Here is a 19,306-nt window from a genome sequence, read left to right on the forward strand (position 1 = left end):
GGCACTGGACCGCTCTCAGACCCACCTTGCTACACCACGCTTCCAGCCCGCCCCGTCGGGGCCCTGACACGGCGGGGGAGCCCAAGCAGTCAGTGCCGCTCTTGATTTCCAGCAGCCACCAGCCAGCCCGGGACTGAGAGCCGGGAATAGGGAAGTCAGCGGTAACCAGGGCATGGGGTTGACCCGTGGCAGCGGGGCCCTGCCCCCGCGGGGAAGCCGGCTTGCTCCATCTTCCCGGCTGCGCTTGATTGCAGCGCGAGGGGCACCTGCAATCGCGGCCCGGGGGTCAGATTCTGCAGCTGAGTTTAGATGAGCCTCCAGCACCCCCGATCCGGAGCAGCACGAAGCACCTGCCTGGAGCCGGCGCTGCTGGAGGCGGAGCCCACGTGTAGCAAGGCAGAAAGCGGCATTTCAAAATAACCCCTGGCACCGAGACCCCTGAGCGGGTTTCAGCGCCAGCTCCCGGGGGTGGCGGGGCAGCGGCGCACGGCGCCAAACGTGCGCTCACGGTGAAGCGCATCATTTTAGCCACGGAGAAGAGCATCCCCGCGCCCCGCCGCTGCTGGGACCAGGGACTTGGCCCCTCTCCAAGTCCAGCCTGGACGTCCCCGCTGCTCGGTGTCACGCCGGTTGTTTGCAAATCGCATACCTGCCGTAAGAGGCGGAAATATTGTTTAGGTGGGACCTGGACGCGCGGCGCGAAGGTTCAGGGTGCCGGAGGCGCGTTTCAAGCACAGAAGCGCCTGCCAGTGCACTCTCCGTGCCGTCGGGCCGGGGAGCGAGGGGCCCGGAGCCCCCTAGACCTCAGGGGCTGGAGGCTGCTAGGGAGAGGGCTCTCGGGAAAAGCCTGCTCAGACCCGCTGACAGCGGGGGCAAGACTGCCTGAGCCCGTCCTTAAAACCCCTCCGGGGCACCACGGTAGCAAGGGGCTGGGGGCGCTTTGGGACACACGTCAAGAGCTGGCGTTTCGGGGCGGATCGCCGTCCTTTGCTCACACCAACAAGGCTCCGGACGGGGCCAGCAGCGAGCGGGACAGCAGCCGGGCTGCAGCGCAGCTCTCCGGCAGCTTTGGCAGCAGGGGGCCCCCTCTCCCCGAGGCTCCCTCGGACACGAGCATCTCGCGGGGACCGGGGCTGAGCCGTGCCTGCTTTTGAGAGCGAGGGACGGGGCCCGGCCCCCTGGAAATCAGGGACACGGGGCAATGCAAGCCCGTCATGGGGCGGCGTGGGGGTCGGGTCTGCACGGCTGCTGCTGCTTGCCCACCTGGCTTGCTCTCCCTCTCCCTCTCCCTGCCCCCGCAGCCCGGCCCGGTGCACAGGGGTGCGCGGCTCGCCCCGTCGGGGTGCCGTAGGGATAGGGGCGCCCCACTCGGGGAAGCCGCTTGGATTAGAGGGGGACCCCACAGCTGCCGGATAGGACCGCGGGGCAAAGAGCCCAAGACCCATTTCAAAGGCTGGGCCATCGGCTTGTAGGTGCGCCCCGTTTGCCCGCGGGCACCTCCGCTCCCAATCCAGCCGCGCTCGGTAATGCGGAGCAGCTTCATCTCTGCCCGGAGCCGCGGGAGCCGCCTGGGAATAATAACCAACAGCTACAGGGGGGAAAGGGACGAGGGGCCTGATTGAATCCAGCCTTTCTGTGGGCTTCCCTAGGCGCTGTCGGGGCGCCGGGCCGGGGAGGGTCCCGCAGCTCTCAGAGGCGCGACCCGCACCCCAGGTACCAAAGCCAGGGGCTGCCTTGCTGCCCGGGAAGGCGAGGACCGTCCCCCCTGCCCCGGGGCACCGTGAAATGGGAGCCCCCCCGACGTGAACCCCGGCGGGTGAAAACACGAGCCTGGCCAGGCGCCTTTGAGTATTTTTTATTGACAGAGGTGAGAGCATGTCATCAAACCCGCACAGCGAGACCCGCGCCCCAGCGCCTCCGCTCGGGGCACTGCTTTGGTTTGGGGGTCTGGTTTGGAAAGGGGAGGGGGGGAGGTTATTTTTTTCCTTATTTTTTTTTCCCAAACAAATATAGAGAAGAGCCCGTGCGAGATTTAAATTTCTTCTTATTAATATTATTATTATTATTATTTGTTCCGGAGTGAAAAATAAAAAAAACCTGAGGTTTATTCCTGCATTCCCTAGAGCCCGCGCTGCGGGGAGACGGGGAGACGCGGGGCATCGCCTTTGGTTTCCCTCGGGAGGAAAAAAAAAGTCCCCTAAAGACCTGCTGTCCGATGGCAACGACGGCCCAGCCCGTCCCGACGGCAGCCCGAAGCACAGGCGGGAGAAGCAACATTGGGAAACACGGTTACAGAAACCAAGATCTCCTTCCATCACAGAGCTAAGGGGGGCCGGGCAGGTCGGGGTCCCGGGCCGAGAGACGCGGTCATGTAAAATGAGAAAGAAAACAAAACAAAACAAAAAAAAATAAAATAAAACCAAAACAAAACAAAATTAAATGTCAGGAGTTAAAACTCTAAATATTATGTACACACCAATGTACAACTCTGAATAAATTAATACGGATTTGCATATTCTGGGATCCTTAGAGCTTATTTACACAAATTACGATTTATTCCATAAATATCTGTCTGGTGCACAGGTCGGTTCCCAGCCCCGGCAGCGGGCTGTGCTCTCGGCGGCCCGGGCGCGGGCAGGTCCTTGGCTCTCCTTGCGCCAGGTCCTGCGCGAGTCTGTGCCTTGTGCCTCCCGTCTAGGATGGCCGGGCTGGGGGGAGCCTCTCCCGTCCGAGGGAGGCTGGGCACACGCCTGCGCCTGCGGGGCCGCAGAGGCTGCAAGTGGGGGGCTTCCCGAGCCGTGCCCCCGCCTGGCGCGGGGCTGGGGGCCGCGGGGCTCCCCGGGCCGGCTCCTCCCGCCTCTGCTGGCCCTGGAGGGGCGCTGGCTGCCCCCCACCCACCCCGCTGCTTGCAATAAATAGGGATCCTGTGCTGTACACGCTGCCAGTGCTCCCCAGCCCCGGGGGCCGCTCAGGCGGTCACTTGGGGGACTCCCGGCCGGGGGACACGTCCCTCTGGCTCTCCAGGCCGCTGACGAGTCTCTGGATGTTCTGCAGTTCGTTGATGGACTCCTTCATGGAGCCTTTGGGCGACAGGGCGCCGCGCTGCCCGCCGGCTTTGTGCAGGGGCAGGTCGGGCAGGGGGCTGGGCTCCCGGCTGCTGCCCGCCTTGGAGCCGTCGGAGCCGGGGTGCAGGCTGGCGGGCAGGCCCGTGGTCAGGAGGTTGGTGCTGGGCGGGATGGTGACGGGCAGCTGGTAGGGGCTGAAGCGCAGGCGGGGCCGGGCGCTGCTCAGGAAGGGGCTCCGCGACAGGGAGCCGGCCGCCGCGGCCGCGCTGCTGGCCGGCATGGCCGAGGCCGCCGCCGCCGCCGCTGCCATGTACGTGTAGGGGTAAGGGAAGAGTCCGCCAAAGGTGGGCATCGGGATTCCCTGCAGCGGGAGACACGGAGGGGGTCAGCCACCGGGGCGCCCCGACGTGTCCCAGCCCCCGCCCCGCTCATGCATCGCCCGCCCCCTCCAGCCAGCCGGGGCTGGGGGAGGCAGCAGCCCTGCCCCGACGGCGGCGGCCGCGGGACCCGCTCGGCCCGGCCCAGCCGCACCGGGGGAGGGCATGCAGCCCCCAGCGGACAAAGCCCCCCTCCGCCCGCCGGGCCCGGCTCACCTGAGACGCCAGCATGTGCTGGGAGAGGTGGAAGGGGAAGGGGGTGGCGGCGCCCTGCGCCCCGTTCTCCAGGCTGCCGCCGCCGGCCACCGAGGCCAGCAAGTGTCCCATGCCCATGGCCGAGAAGGCGCCGGGCGCCATGGCCAGCTGCCCCGGGTGGATGAAGAGCGGCTGGCCGGCGCCCAGCGGGTTGAAGAACTGCTGCGCGGGCAGCCCCGACAGCGCCAGGCTCTGCAGGTGCCCGCCCAGGTGCGGGGGGCTGTCCGTCTGCACCAGCAGCGGGGCGAAGGGCTCCTTGCCCGGCCCGCCGCCCTCTGCCTCCTTCTTGGCCGCCTCCGGCTCTTTCCGCCGCCCCTCGGGCTTGTCCTTGTCCTTGTCCTTGTCCCTGTCCGGGCCCCGCGGGCCCTCGCCCTCCTTGGCCTTGTCCGGGCTGGGCCGCCCCCTGCCCCGCTCCCGCTCCCGCTCCCGCTCCTCCTGCGGCCGCGGGCTGCCGCGCGGGCTCGCCTCCTCCGCGCCCGGGCTGCCCCGCCGCTCCTCGGGCAGCTTCTCCGGCTCGGGGTCGCTGTCTGCGCTCGGCTTCTCCTCTGCAAGGGGAGCGGGGCGGGGGGCGGTGAAGACCCAGGCCAGGCCACCCCCCACCCCTGCTCTGGAGGCACCGGCACCCGCCTCCGCTCTGCCCCTGGGGGAGCTGCAGGAGGGACCCTCGGGGCTCCCCTGGACGGCAGGGGGGTGGCGGGCTGCCCCCGTCCCGCAGCAGAGGGGCCTGGGAGCGGCCCCGCACCGGGAGAAGCAGACCCTCCGCCCGGGGGGCGCCCAGACCCCCCGGGGACCCTCTGGCAGTCGAGGGGCTCCTCCTAAAGTACTTGGCCCTGTTTGGTTTTGTTAATACCGATTCACTTCTCTCGTGGCTGCTCCCGGCTGCCCCCGGGGACCAGCCTTGCCCCGTGCAAACCCACCCGACGGGTGTCGCGGGGGAAGGAGCGGTGGGGCGCGGGAGCGGGAGCCCGGGCGGGGTTGTTACCTCTGCCGGCGCGGCCGAGCCGGAGCGGGCTGGGGGCCGAGCCCAGGGGCGAGTGCAGCGCGTCTCGCGCCGGGGCGGGCTCGCACGACGAGGCGTCCGAGTCGCCGCCGTCCCGGTCGGGCTTGCACTGCTCCTCGTACATCCGCAGCGACGGGAGCGTCAGCTGCTTCCTGCCGGCGAGGAGACCAAGCCTCAGCACCGGGGAGAGGCGCAGGGCCCAGCCGCGGGGCAGCGGGGCGCAGGGATCGGGGTCCCCCCCCCCTCCACCCACCCGGGGCAGGGCTGTACCTCTTCTCTCGCCGCCCATTGCCCGTGTCCCGAAAGCCCTTGGCGAAAGGGTTGTTATCGATTTTCAGCTGCGTGATCTGGGGAGCAAAGTGCCGTGTTAAGGAGGGGGCAAACGGGGCAGCTCCCCACCCCCTCGCTCCTGCCGTGTGTCCGCCCGCGGTAGGTAGGGGTCTGCCCCGGGCTAAGCCTCCTGCCCGCGCCCCCGGGGCCGGCTGCCCTGGTTTAACACACCGCGAGCTTTATTAAAAATGCTGCTGAGGTTTGGCCTGAATTATTCATCGGGCTTTAATGATGGGAAGTTATTTTTTACGGCCCCCGGGGGGGGAAGGCGGCGGCGGACGCTGCTGCCTGGGGGAAAGCTGTTCTCATCGCTGCCCGGGACCCGCTTGTGGGGCCGGAGACATGACGGCGCTCAATAATTCATGCCTTTGAAATATGTCCCCGAGATAGATGGGCGCTTTAAAAATGCATGGAGCACCCTCCTGCCTCCCTGGCCGGGCCGGTCCCCCACCCCTGCCCGCGCCAGCCGCACTGCGGAGCCCCGCGACGGGGCGGCCCCGAGCCCCGCACGCGGCCCGGCCCGCCGGCTGCAGCCCAAGTGCTCGCTAATCGATTGTGACTCTTCGCCATAAACTTTACGAGGCAAACAAGCCCACCAGGACCCTCGGCCGGAGCTGTCAATTAGCATCAGCTGTGGGGGGAGCGGGGGAGGGCGGGTCAGCTTTTGGGCAAGGGAGGAGAAGGCCCCCAGCACAGCCCTTCCCCTCTGCCCCGGGCTGCCAAGTGCAGCGCCCGCCCCGTCTCCCCGCCTGGCTCGGGGCTCCCCGGTGCCAAGCACGACCCGGGCAGCGGGTGTGGACCCCGCTGGGGAAACACAGGTGATCGGGACCTGCCCCCTCCCCTCCCCTCCCCTAGCCCGGCTCGGCCCGGCTCGGCCCGGCACCTTGTCGTTCTGGTAGGCGGTGACCGCGATGAAGTCGGTCTCGGGGAACACGTAGGTCCGGAAGGTGCTGTAGGGCAGCTTGAGGATGTCGTTGGCCCGCACGATGTGGAAGCGGGGCTGGTACTTGTGCATGGAGTTCAGGATGGTCTGCGGGGGGAGATAACAGCAACAACAACAATACTAATAATAATAGCAACAGCAATAATGGCACCGATCAGAATCATAGTCACAATCATAGCAGCAATAATAATGATAATGATAATAATAATAATAATGGTGACAACGATTCTTGCCCCGGGCTCCGAGCTCGGGCCCGGCCGAAGCAGCAGCCCCCCGAGCAGCCCCCCCGAGCCGCGATTCGTTGGGATTTGCCCGAGCCCCGGGGCAGGAAGGTGAGGGGGTCGTTGCCATTGCTGCCTTGGCAAATGCGGGCTGCGGAGAGCAAGGGGGAAGGAGTAGGGGGTGGGCAGGGCTGGAAAGGCGATCTCTGCCCCTCGCAGGCTGCCAGCCCCGGATCGGGGCCGTGCAGAGGCCGGGCCGGGCGCCCTTGGCCTGGGGTCGTTTCACCCGTAGGAAACGCGGGTCTGCGCTTCGTGCCGCGGCTGCACGGCAGGTGTCTGCTTTGCCCCCTCCCAGATAAACCCCCTCTGTGCCTCACTACCGTGCCGTGCCCACGACGGCTCGCCCCAGCCCCGCCGGAGCTCGCTCAAGCCCCGCACACGGCGGGCGCGGACCCGAGCTGCCCCCTTCTCCCCCTTGTCCGCCCCGGCCGGGCTGGCCCGATGCCCAGGCGGGGGCCAGGGGCGATGCAGACCCGAGGACCCGGCTAGGTTCAGAGCCGACCCCCACGAGGGATCCCCTTGCACCCGTCTAATGTGAGCACGAGGGATGTCCCCCGGAGCCCCAGCCCCCTGCACCGCCTTGCCCCCGGGCCGGCCCAGCCCTGGCCCCCGGGACCCCCCCCCCGCAGGGGAGGGAGCTGGACCCCTAGAGACCCCGCACCCGCGCCCCTATTGATCCCCCTCCCGCGCTCCTTATTCCCAGCAGGAGCCTCCAAGTCAGACGAGGCCGTCTCCTGCCCCCCACCTCCTACCCCGCACCTGAGACCTGCTCCCAGCCTGGCCCCGTGCAGCAGCTCCAGCCCCCCCGGCCGACCCGCTCCGGGCTCGGGGAAACCCCGCGGGCCGCCCGTGCGGGGGCTGCGGGCAGCCCCGGCCTGGATGCGGGGATACACAGCTCCCTCCCCGGATCGCCCAGCTGCTCCGAGCCCCGCAGGGCTTTTCATTGCCCCCCCACCCCCACCCCGGGGAGAGGCAGGGGCAGTGGGGGGCAGCCTGCCCCTGCCCCTGCCCCTGCAGCAGATTGCTCCCCCTCCCCACACACACACACACACCACACATCCCGCAGGGAAACGAAAGCCCAGGTCCGCGGCCTGCTGCTACCTGCGGCCCAGGCCCCCGAGCTGCACCTGCAGGCCTGGCTGCCCGCTGCCCTGCTCGGCCCTTGCCCCGCAGCAGAGGGGAGCAGCCCCGCGCAGACGGGGTGCATGGACGGCCCCTGCACCCCCTGCTCCACGCGAGCCGGAGGGGCGCGACCCCGTTCACACCGCAGCCTGACAACGATTCCTCCACCTCCCTGCGGGATTGGTATTTGATCCCCCAAACACTTCCATGCATGTACCCCGCTTTCCTCTTCCCTTCCCCGCACGCAGGGGCCCCGATCCCGCCCCACAGCCCCGCGCCCGGCCAGGCCCCAGCTCCCCCGCAGGACGGATCGGGCCCCGCGGACAGTCGGCAGCCGGCTCCCAGGGCAGGGCCCGCAGCCTTGCAGGTGAGAGGCAAGAGCCGGAGCAGCCAAGGGTGCCAGGGCCCCAGCAGCACGCCCGGGCTGGCTCTCCCTCCCCAGCCGGTTCAGACAAAAACTCCGCCCGCGCTTCCTAGGGACCCCGCGCCCAGCTCGGCCTGGCTCCGCCGGCTCTGCACGCCCCAGGCCCCGGCAGCTCGGGTGCCCCGGGCCTCGCCTCTCCCTGCGGGAGAGCAGCCCGGCACCCCCACGGGGGGAGAGCCCTCCGGGTCGTCCCCGGGATTAGACACCGGGCCATTGAGCCCCGGCCTGGTGCAGCGGGGCTGAATGCAGACCTTGGGCCTTCTCCTACAAGGGGGAGGCACATCGATGCCCCAGGACCACCGCCCTGCACCCCTTCCCTCCAGGGCTGTGCCCCTCGCTGGGTCTCCGGGCCGGACTTGGGGAGCAGCTCCGGGCTGGGGAAGGGCGCTGGGGCCCGCCGCCCTACTTACAAAGCCGTGCTTGTCCGAGATGTTGTTGGTGAGCTTGAGCTTGTGGAAGGCCACGGGCTTGGCCATCCACTGCTCGCCCGTGGCCGGGCTGTCCGGGTGGATGTACATGCGCTTGGGCATCTCGGGGTCCGCTTTGCCGGCCACCATCCAGCGCGAGTTGTGGAACTTGTAGCGGCAATCGTCGGCCGCCACGATGTCCATGAGCAGGATGTACTTGGCCTTCTTGTCCAGGCCGCTCACCCGCACTTTGAACGGGGGGAACATCCTCCTGGGAGGGGGGGATGTGAAAAAGGGATCAGGAAAGCCCCGGGGGTCGTGTGGAGGCAGAGGTCTCCCGGGAAAGCCAGCAGCCCCGGGCCTGGAGGGGCCCCGACGGTGCGGGGCTCCGGGAGCCGGCCCCGACACCCCGCAAAAAATCAAGAGGCGGCCCGGGCTGCTCTACCCGCCCCCGCCGCCTGTGCTGGGCTTCGTCCGCGGGCTGGAAAAGGAGCGAAAGGTTAAAATCCCGAGGCCGGTTCCTCGGGAAATGGGGCAGAGATTAAAAAAAAAAATAACAATAAAAACAAACCCCGAAAAACCCCGCAAAAAACCCCAAACAACTCCCCCACCCCAACCTAGGCGGGATCCAGGTGGAAAGCATTTTTCTTGCTCTTAAATTATTTTTTTTAAAAGGAAAGAAACGGATTTCCCCCCGAGGAAATGGATCATCCTTCTCGAGAGGGGAAAAAAACCCCCAACCCCAAGCCCGGAGGCAGATCGTGCGGCCTCCAGGACCAGAGCGACTGGGAAATCAAGGAGAAACGGGCTGTAACGCGGGGCAGGGAAGGCGGAGGAGGGGGAGAGGGAAAAAAACAAAACAAAAAAACAACCCCAAAGCCCTGGGCTCTTGCGGGGATTTGCTCCCAAGTGCAGGCGGCTGTTTGGGGTGGTTTTGCACGAGCCGCGGGGAAGCAGGCTTGCAGCCCGGGGGAGCCCGCTCCTGTGCTGGGGCAGAAAAGCCCGGCCCCAAACGAGAAGTTTGCGGGGAAATTCAAATAAACACCTTGGGGCTGCATCGACCCCGGGCTCATTTCATCTGGGATCGCGCTCCTTTTAAAAATAAATAAAAATAAAACCAAACCAACCTTCCTTCCCCCCACGAAAAAAGACAAAAATACAGACACGGAGATCCCCGACGTGCGGGTCGGCCGGAGCGCCCTGACCCCTGCGAGGAGGGTCGCATGGGCGGGCAGCTCCCCCCACCCGAGGGGACCAGCATCGTAAATCAAGGCCGAGAAGGGAAAAGCCGCCGGGCTTCAATCAGTGGCCCCGACTCCAGCAGCCGGCGGCGGGTCGCAGGTGCCCGGGCGGCGGGGGCGGATCGGGTCCTACCTGCCGGACTTGGTGATCACCATCTCGGTGCCCAGCTTGTGGAACTGGTCCCACAGCTCCTTGGCTTCCAGAGTCACTTTGGGGTCGTCCTCGACCTCCTCCTCGGGCTCCAGGCTCTTGAGGGACCGCAGATGGGCCGCCTGGTGATGGTGCCCCAGGGCCGTAACGTGCAGCCCGGCCTCGGCCGCCCCCGCCAAGCTCGGGTCCGGCATGGGCTTAGCCAGCGCGGCCGGAGGCAGCGCCAGGGCCGGGAAGAAGGAGGGCTGGGCGGCGGCTAGGAAGGCGGACATGGGGAAATCGGCCGGTCTGGGCGCGTGGAAAGGGTGGTAAGCCATGGCAGTCCCCGGGAACGCTGGATCTCTCATCGGGGCATCCACAAATCCAGGGGGACGGAGGTCCGAGCCGGCCCGAGCCGGGGCTGCGGGGGAGCGCGGGAGGGGCGCCCAGCTTGCAGGCGGAGATCGCTGCTGCTCCGGGGAAGCGCTCTGCGGCTCCACGCGGGGGGACGCGGGCCCGCGGGGGCTCCCCCAGCGCAGCCGCTCCTCGGGGAGCCGCCCGGCCGGCCCACCCCGCGGGCAGGCGGGCAGGCGGAGGCTGCGGGGCCCGGAGTGGGAGCGGCTGAGAGCTCGTCCCGATCTCTGCAAAACTGCGACTCTCTCACATGTCCTTCCTGCTCTGATCCCCTCGCTAATGAGCCAAGCCCCCTTGATTGCTGATTTTACGCGTTTCAGACCAATTGTGGATCTCCATAGGCGTGGTTTTGACAGCTCCGGCCAAGATCTGGGCTGGAGGGGGGGGTGGGCGGGCGGGGAGGGTGGGAAGGAGGGAGGAGAGGAAGGGAAAGGGGGGGAAAGAAGAAGAAGGAGGAAAGAAAAAAAAAAAAGAAGGTGTCGGAAGCTTCGGCAGCAAGAAAACATGTCAACAGAATAAAATATTCACCAATGACAGCGAGAAGCGCTCGAGATCCCACCCCCGGCTCCTTTCCGCATACCGGGTCAGCGCCCGGCGTGCGGCCGCGGGCAGCTCGGCCCGGCCGGGGACCGAGCCCGGGACAGCGGCGGTGCCAAGCAGCACACACACGGGCGGGCGGGTCTCGCGTGGGGGGGGAGTGCGTGGGCTGGGCCCACCCGTGTCACTTGGGGGGCATCCAGCGAGCCTCCAGGCCCGGCCTTGCTCGGGTAGGAAACCGGAGCGGCGCGTCCACACGGGCCGGGGTGGGGCGGCGGAGGGCATCGCCGCTGGAAATGCCCCGCGGAGGCGGGTCGAGCCCGGGTGAGTGGTGCCCCGCGCCCCGGGGCCGCCCTCCCCTTAGACGGGTCCCGCCGGGCCCTGGCGGCCGGGGAGGCGCTTGGCGCCAGGCGGCCGCGGCTGCACAGGAAAGCCCCGGCTCTTGTCACTTCGCATTGACCCCAAAATCCTCAAGCCGCGCCCTGCGCGCCGGGGCGGGGGGAGGCCAGCCCCCCGGAGCCCCCCGGCGGCTCCGCTCCCCTGCACCGAGCCTGACCCCGGAGCAGCCCGGGCCGCCTCGAGGGGACGCCCCGTCCTGCCCCCCGCCAGGTGAGCTCGCCGCGGCGGGGCTTTCCCCTCCTGCCCACCCGGCCACGGCCCACGCGGGGCGGGGAGAGGGAGGGAGGGAGCTGCAAGGCCGGCCGGGGACAGCCCAGGGCTCGGCCGGGCGTGCGGGACGCGGCTCTCCCGCGGGGGCGCACCGGGGAAGCAAGGCAGCGCCGGGGCTTGCGGGGCAGGTGGGCGAGAGGCGGCGACACCCGCTGCCGGGCCCGCTGTCCTCCGCCAGCCGAGCCCCGACGTGACCCGCGGGGCAGGAGAGGGGCCCGAGGGTGCGTGTCACCCAGAGCCATGCCCTCCCCCGCGAGCTGCTGGCACCGACGGGCACAGCCCAAGCGCCCGTGGGCCGGGGCCGGCGCGCTCCCCTCGGGGCCCGGGTGCGGGCAGGGGCGGCTGCCCAGCCCCCTCGGCCCTCGCCTCCCCCGCGGGCACCGCTGCCCATCTCCGCTCCTCCGCCCTCGGCTATTTTTAGCGCGCAGACTCCGGCCTTGGCGCCAGGCCGTTTAAGACCTGTCAAAGTCCTTCATATTTCCCTCATGTCACATGGCCCCGCGCCCCCCGCCCCGGTGCGGGAGGTGGGGAGCGAATGCAATTTGCTCTTCGCCGGCGCTGCGGCGTCCCGGTGACCCCGGCCAGCGGGGCTGCGGGTGTCCTGTCCGGGGCACTTAGACAAATTGCAAGTGATTGATGAGAGAGAACAATTCTCACCAGCCGCGGCTGCCCCCGGCTCCCAGCGCTGCTCCGCACCCGGCCCCGGCCCCGGCCCCGGCCCGCGGCCGCGCAGAGTCCAGGGGCAGGCTGCTCGAGGCGCGGGGCACCCTCCCCCCCAAACTAACCAATTCAAAGGGGCCGCGGAGCAACGTGCAGATTGCTGCTGAGGCCAGGCAGGGACCTGAGCTTGGAAACCTCGGCTCAGCCCGGCGCGGAGGCGGGGAGGCCCGACGGCGCGGGGCCCGAGCGCGCAGGTCGAAGGCAGGTGCCCCAGGGAGCGCGGGCAGCAGCAGGTGCGGGCCCTGGCGCCCCGCCGGTTTCTTCCCCGTTGCGGCGTGGTGTCCCGCATCAAACCCCCTTTCCCCACCTCGCCACCTCCGCACACGGTCGCGCTAATCCCGCACTAGAGCCGCTCGGACACACGCCAGCCCGTCTTCGTCCCCGCGCCAAGGCTGCCTGTGACCCGGGACAACTGCGCACAGACGCCGGCTGCCTGGGCACGGGGTTAGCTGAAGCCGGCCCCCTCCGGCTTCCCCGGGGCAGGCGGTGGCACCGTGGCCCGCAGGCCGCGGACACACACACGCCCGGCCCGGCGGCGCGGACACGATTCTCCGATGGGAACCGCGCTTGGCGGCGCGTCCATCGGCTCCGCGGCCGGGTCGCACCCATCGGGCTCCTGCCCTGGCCCGCAGCAGCCCCCGGGCGCCCCCCGCCCAGCCGGCGGCCGCTCCTCGCCCCGCGGTAACACGCGTTACCTCCGCCGCCAGGACCGCTCCGGCGATTCGGCAGCAACGAAACCGGGCCCTTCCCTGCAGGAGACACGGCCCGAGGGCCTCGGGGCCCTTCCCCCGGGAGCCCTCCTGCGTCTGGCACCGCTAACCCGGTTCAGGCACCAAGGCCGGGCCCGATCTCAGGTCTCGGGACTTGCCCAGCGTCTCACCCGGCCCGACCTCCCCTCCCGAGGAGAAGCCGGGCGCAAACCGAAAACACGTTTTCAGGCACTGTCTTGAGAGCAGGTTGGCTCCTTTTATAGCTGGAGAGTTGTGTTTATCCCGTGCGAATCCCGTTGCACGTGTGGAGGTCTACAGCTATTGCCCGATTCAGCAGTTAACGGGGTGATCATTGCCTTGCATGTGTGCTTGCTCTACGTTTACTGCGCGATTCAGCAGTTAAGGGGGCGATCATTACCTCGCCCGCGGCCCGGTCTACACTGATTGCGGGATGAACCAGTGGAAGTGCGCAATAAAATGTAGCGTGTAGCAGGGGCCCGGTGTCCCCAGCCCACGAGGTGGGGAGAGCCCGAGCCCCCCATGCCGGGGGAGAAGCTGAGCCTTTCCCCGAGGGAAGGCAGCCACCGGGAGCTGGGCCACATGCAGGGAGGGCCAGAAGCTGTCCGCAGCAGCTGCCGCCCCCGCCGAAGTGAACGGGGACAGGGCGAGTGGGAGCATCGACGCCCGCACACCCGTGGCACCACGGGCCAACCCCCTTTCTGTAGCCATTGCAAGCTGAAAAATTAAACTCGGGGGTGGAGAAGTCCCTTGACACCCGCCTGAAAGGCACCGTGGAGCCGCCGGGCCCAGCAGCCTGCAACCCCGACGGGGCGGACACTGGCGCTCGCACCGCGGCTTGCAGGTGGCCTGGGCGGATCCCGAGTCCGGGTCAGGCCGGCAGCCTCGTCTGAGCAAACCCGGCTCCGAGGGGCGGACGATGCCCGCGCCCCTGCCCTTCCCCCTCTGTGGGTAGCCCGCACACCCTGGGCCATCCCCGCGCGGTGCGCCCGCAGCCCCGAGAGGACTCCATCGTCCCCCGCAGCAGCCGCAGCTCGTCCAGGCTGGATGAGCAGCCGGAGGTTTCCCGCGGAACCGCCTCGAGAGCCATTTATGGCCACGTCTAGAGGGATCTGTGTGTGTGCGTGTGAGCCCACCGCCTTCAAAGCCTGCAGCATCGGATCGGCGGGGCCGCGAGTCCCAGCCCAGCGTCTCCTGCTGCCCGCGGCGCCTCTGCCTCCATCCCAGCATCCACCCCCAGCCCCGACTGTTTAGATTTGCCCCGGCTGTAAAGCAAATATTTCCCGCAATCCGCCTGCCGCAGAGTAACAACCGGCCGGGCCGGAGCCGCCCAAGTTTACGCGGAGCCGAGAGACTTGTAAACACGGGGCTCCAAGCTGCGTGTCAGGGAAAGCGGCTGCCCCGAGCCCTGCCGGGGGACACCGCAGCGCTGTGCACGCACATACTCACACGCACATGCACATACACACAGCCATCCCCACGCACGCACGTCCAGGAGGAAGCGGCGGCAGCAGGAAGCCCCAGGCCGGAGCAGGGCCCGTGCGCCCGTCGGGGGACCGTGCCGCGGGGCCGGGACCCGATTCACCCTCCGCAGGGCGCGGCCGCCCCGGCCAAGGGCCCTGAAAGGACACGCGAGAATCCCCGATGGCAGGACGGGGACCCCGCTCGCACACGTGTACGTACAAATACACACACATACACATCCAAACATACACACAGGCACACGCACAAACCTATACACACAGGCACGCGCATACATATCCGCACATGCACAGGCACACGCAGATACACACAGGCACACACACAAATATATATACACAGGCACATGCACACACGCAAAGACACAGGCACAAACGCTCACACAGGCACAGGCACGGATACCTACAAACAAAACAACTGCAAACTTCCTCGGCACGAAGAAGTGGGTTTGTGAAGCTTGCAAAGAAGAATTATTTTTTCCCCCCCAGCTATTCCAGTTGGTCTAATAAAAATATATCGGATTTATCCGAAGAGCCTCGGCTACAAACATAGACACACGGGCTACCCACGCGCACACCCAGGAGCGGGGACGTGCGGGTGACCCGCGCACTGAACCGCTGGATCGCAGAGCCCCGTCTGCGGGCTCCCCCGCTCGCGGCCGCGGGGCAGGGCACGCCGTGTCCCCGGATCGCCCCCAGCGGGATCCGGCCTTTCCCCCGCTCCAGGGAAGCCCCAGGCCGGATCAGGCCCGCCACCGGCGACCCCCGACGGAGCAGCCCCCGCGGGACGCCCCGTCCCCGAGCAGCCGGGCTGGGGCACGCACCCCCCCACCCCGCGTGTGCCAGGCTGCGGGCGCCAACGAAATCCCGGCCGCCGAGCGAGGGGGGGCCCGGACCCGCGCACCGGCCGGGCGCACACCCCTGCGGGACACGCCGGCCACGCGTGCCCGGGACCCGCGTGGGCAGGGAGACGAGTCTCCCTTCCGCCGGCGCCGGGAGCACAAGCGATGCACCGACGGCGGCTGGCGCGGGGCTGCCTTGCCCCGGAGCCGAGCCGGGGCAGCTATGCAACGAGATCCGCCTCCCGCTTGCCCCGCTCGTGCCTGCTCCAGCGCCGGGGCCGCCCCCTGCACCCCCCGGCCCGGCCCCGCGGTACCTGCAGGGCGCCTCGCCCGCTGCCCAGCCGGGCCGATCGCGAGCCGGCAGCAGGAGCAGGTAAAGCCGGTCCAGGTCCCCCCCGCCCCTCCAGTCCCCTCCCTCCCTCCCTCCTCCGCATCAGCCCGAGCCGCTCCGCTCCCGGCCGCGGGGTGCACTGCGCGGGGCAGGGGCAAGAAATGCGGGCGGGCGGCGGGCAAGGAACGAGTTGGGCGCGGGCGCGGACGGGACGGACGGGGGAAAGGGCCGGAGCGCACACGCGCGGCCCTGGCAATCACGCACGTCCGCTGGTCACCCGTGGTGTGCCCCTGCACATCTTTTATTAGTACGCAACTCGTCCATTGTGCACACGCCCCGGTTGCCCGGCTCCCTCCGCGCCCGCGCTCATCAGCTCCGGCTTTGCACGTGTGTGCGGACCAGCCGGGCTCGCACCCACCCCCGGCCTTGCACCCCCCCCCCCCCGGCACCCCACGTTCCCTCCCGCCCTCCAATGGGGGCGCGGCAGTGCGGCCATGTGACCCGGCGGGCCAATCCGCGCCGCACGGGGCGGAACGTGCGCACAGGGGGCGGAACGCGCGCACAATTGCGGCGCTGCAGCGGGGGCGGCTCCGACGGTGCGTGCGTCCGGCCGGGCGGGACCGGGGCGAGCAAGCACCCCGGGAAACCCTCTTCGTGCCTCCCCCCCGAAACCTGCGCCCGGGCTCTCTTCCCCAGGCCCGCGGCCAGCCCAGCTCCTGCACCCAGCCTGCATCCGCCTGCGGGGCGGGGGCTGCAGCCTGGTGCTTGGAACCGGGTCTGGAAACGTTTAGGAAACGGTCGAGACCAGCACTGAGCTTGGCGCGGCGTTGTCCAGTGACTCACGGGTCTGTTCCGGGGCTGACCTCCCGCGGCTCAGGCGCATCCTCTGGGTCTTGCTCCAAAGGAGCAGATAGTCGTTGTCCTGCTGCAGAGATAGAAGAGGAGCCCAAGTAAACACGGCAAGAAACAGAGTCCAGGGCCACTGCACAAAAACGCGCCCCGGTTTATTATGATGATGATGAAAAATTACTAACCGGCTCTATTTCATTAGAGTCGCACTATGAGTGTAGTTGACCCCGATCTGTAGCAAGGGAATACTGAACGTTTCTATACGCTCATCTTCAAAACTTCAGACCTACTTCTTGGCATGTAACGATGAAGTTTTGCAAATCAAAAAACCTGTCTAGAGCAGACCGGAGCTGGGACAAACTCCCAAGTCTGCAGTGATTATTATTATTATTTTAATGTCTAGAAACTCCCCGCTGTGAGTGTGGTTCCTGTGTTATAGAAACTGTAAGCACACACTCAGGCAGAAGGAGACGGTCCCATCTCAGAGACGCCTATGTATTCAGCCAACAAGGCTGGGGTTGAGTGGCACAGAGAGGTGAAGGGGCTCCACCAAGGCTAGGAAAACTGGTCAGTGGTGGAGCGAGGGATTATAACCCCGCTCAGTGCAGTATCCGCTGACCCGTGTTGCCTCCCTTCTCAAACTCCGTCAGGGTCCGATGAGATTTGTATCCGAGCCCTGGGTTGGATTTTACGAACAAACCCTCGTGCAATATCAGCAGAGAAGCAGAAGCAAACGGCCCCTGCTCAAGGAGCCGACAGTTTAGAAGCCGGCCAGAGATTATGGCATCTAAAGGAAGCATTGGTGTTTCAAATTAATACCACCGGTTTATTCTTTTAGCTGGTTTTGCACTTAAAGCTGTAGATACTAGGATAGGAATCTACATGATGTCCATGCACAGCTACGGAGCCCAGTCTTTGGGGGCTCGAGGGGCACATAGGCTTCCTGCAGCTCCTCCACACAGATTAATTTAACATCATGCAGCAGCCGTATAGCATTGCTGCTTTTTACCAACCGGGTTTTCAAAAGCACCGATTTAGGAGCGCAGGCCCCATTGCCCGAGTGCTAAAGAACCAACATGAGCCTGGAAAGCAGCTCCAGCAGTCGGGAGGCAGGGGACTAGATGCCTTTACACCCTGCCTCATTATCTTTTCTTTCTGCTTATCTCTTTTCTCAGCTGCCCTCTGGGTGCCTGGGTCGCCTGTCGACATCAGCCCAGGCTTCAAGCGTGAGAGGAGCGTGCAGCGGTGGCGTCAACGCTCATTGCACGCAAAGGAGACCCGGGCCCGAAATATCTCCTCTCTGAACTTTGCCTCCTCTTGGGTCAGCCCGGCGGCTCTCAAGATGCGTTTCCTCTGGATGCCCAAACTCAGGTAACGCTGCGTGCAAATCAAGGGATTACCCTTCATATAGGTCACTAATCTCTCGGCACACGGGCTTGAAAACCTGTGCCAAGGAAAGAAAAGCTGAAAGGGAAGCAAAGATAGTGGACACAATGGTGAGGCCGCCAGGCACTTAATAAGCCTCCTCTCTGCTTTGTCTGCGTACACTCAGCACCAGATAGGGATCAATGTATCTCAGCTGAGAAAATACACTCGCACTCTGTAAAAGGGACCAGTGTCTGCGAGAGACGGGGGATCAGGTCTCTCCGGGGGAAGCGCAAAGCTCTAAGCACCGCATATATTAGTCGCCCCGGTTTTACAACCCGCAGTAATTCCCTCCCTTGATTTCTTCCCCTTCATGTTGCAAATAAAAAGCAACCTTCATTTGCTCCAGCCGGCCTCTCTAGTTACCATCTGTTTTATATTCTTCCAGTCTCACCTTACGCCAGGACGTCTTCCGTAAATCCGTCCTCACTTCTCGACTCAGACTCTGAGCACCGGTGGGAAGGAAAGGGGAGCGGGGAGCACCCGCAGCCTGGCAGAAAAGGAGCCGCTGCTTGCGAGAGCTGCAGGGCATCAGGTGAGTCTCATCCGCTGTCTTCCAAGCGCCGAGAAAACTGCCCTTTAAGCTTTTCCTTCCTTGCACTTCCCTGCTTTTCTCGAAGCCCCCAGTACTCGACTTCCCACAGGGACGTGTCCCCACCTGCCCGGTGGTCAAAGGTGTTTCTCTTCCGTGCGGCGGCGGAGAGCAAAGGCTTTGTTTCCGCCCCTAGCCCCATCTCTCAGATTTTGACTGTATCACAGATGTGAAGCCATGCACTCAGTGCCAGGGGAATTGCTTCACGCAGGTCGCTTCAAGTTTCTTCATTAGCTACTACGGATGGCTTTCAAACACTTTCTAATTAGCTGGCTCGTGGCCTGCAATATCAGAGTGGAGATTTGCAGCCTGTATTGTGCAGGCCGATGGCTGAGCGAGTGATAAGTGATAACGATCCATCCCTTCTTGGCCTTAACATATATGAGTCCTCCCAGAGCGCATCAGGCACAGCATCTCCCAGCTTTGCCCAGCACAGGGTGGGCTCCCATGCGAGCTCCAGCGAAGGCTACGATTCAAAAGAGGCGTATAAGCATGGCCCTCCCCAGTAAGGGGCTATGGGCCTTGCCTCCGTCTGCTGCAGCCCCCTGACCCTGTACGATGCATGCTGAGGAGACACGGTTTGTGCACGAGCCTCATCATACAAACATCCCAGCCCACAGACGCCAGCATTTCAGAGCCCAGGTCTTCAAAGGTATTTAGGTACCCAATTCCTACTGACACAAAAGGGAGTCGGGAACCTAAATAGCAGTGAGGATCTGGGTGCCGTAGTCATGCACAGGGGAGATTTTCAAAGGCACTTGGGTACGCCATTCTCACCGAACATCACTGAGCCCTGGGTGCCTAGTCTGCACCTTTGAACGTCTCCCCCCCACGCAAAAGGACTCCGCTGTTTCAGAACAGCTACACGCTCTCCGCTCCCAGTGGCGATTCGCCCCAAGCTGCTGTTTGTACAGGTGCCTGGGCCCAGCACCGTCCCACCTTTCTGTGCGTGTGTCATTGCCGAGAAATTGTTAAACCACCCACCAGAGGGGCGGAGATGAAGCATCTGTTGTGGCGCCCTGGCCAAATCCATGAATCAGAAACATCAAAGCAGAAGGAGGCATCCGAATTATTAACACAACCGGCAAGCATTGCAGAGGGGACAGCGTCTCGGTGGATGCTCGTCAACAGCTTTTCTCAATTAAA

General features: G+C 66.0%; 1 protein-coding gene and 1 long non-coding RNA gene across 6 annotated transcripts in view; one reads left to right on the forward strand and one right to left on the reverse strand.

Annotated features, from left to right (window-relative positions):
- Positions 1–1,839: 1,839 nt before the first annotated feature.
- On the reverse strand, positions 1,840–15,331 carry TBX2 (T-box transcription factor 2). Its single transcript, XM_006264768.4, has 8 exons — positions 15,278–15,331; positions 9,579–10,363; positions 8,208–8,475; positions 5,911–6,057; positions 4,968–5,044; positions 4,680–4,849; positions 3,659–4,242; positions 1,840–3,426 (listed from the first exon to the last, which is right to left on the reverse strand). The coding sequence occupies exons 2-8, from the start codon at positions 9,941–9,943 to the stop codon at positions 2,977–2,979; spliced, it is 2,061 nt and encodes a 686-aa protein (XP_006264830.1). The 5' UTR covers positions 9,944–10,363; positions 15,278–15,331; the 3' UTR covers positions 1,840–2,976.
- Positions 10,671–19,306, forward strand: part of LOC106738148 (uncharacterized) — a 36,399-nt gene continuing 27,763 nt past the window's right edge. For 2 of the 5 annotated variants that reach the window (XR_009456506.1, XR_001373516.3), the window contains exons 1-3: positions 10,671–11,135; positions 17,319–17,514; positions 17,957–18,103. This is a non-coding gene — a long non-coding RNA (uncharacterized LOC106738148). Of the gene's footprint in view, positions 11,136–15,256; positions 15,337–15,826; positions 15,891–17,318; positions 17,515–17,956; positions 18,104–19,306 lie in introns of those variants that run through there. The other 3 variants (XR_002092075.2, XR_009456507.1, XR_002092076.2) reach the window with 3 other exon arrangements.

Source organism: Alligator mississippiensis, chromosome 14 (assembly GCF_030867095.1).
Source record: "Alligator mississippiensis isolate rAllMis1 chromosome 14, rAllMis1, whole genome shotgun sequence".
NCBI lineage: Eukaryota > Metazoa > Chordata > Crocodylia > Alligatoridae > Alligator > Alligator mississippiensis.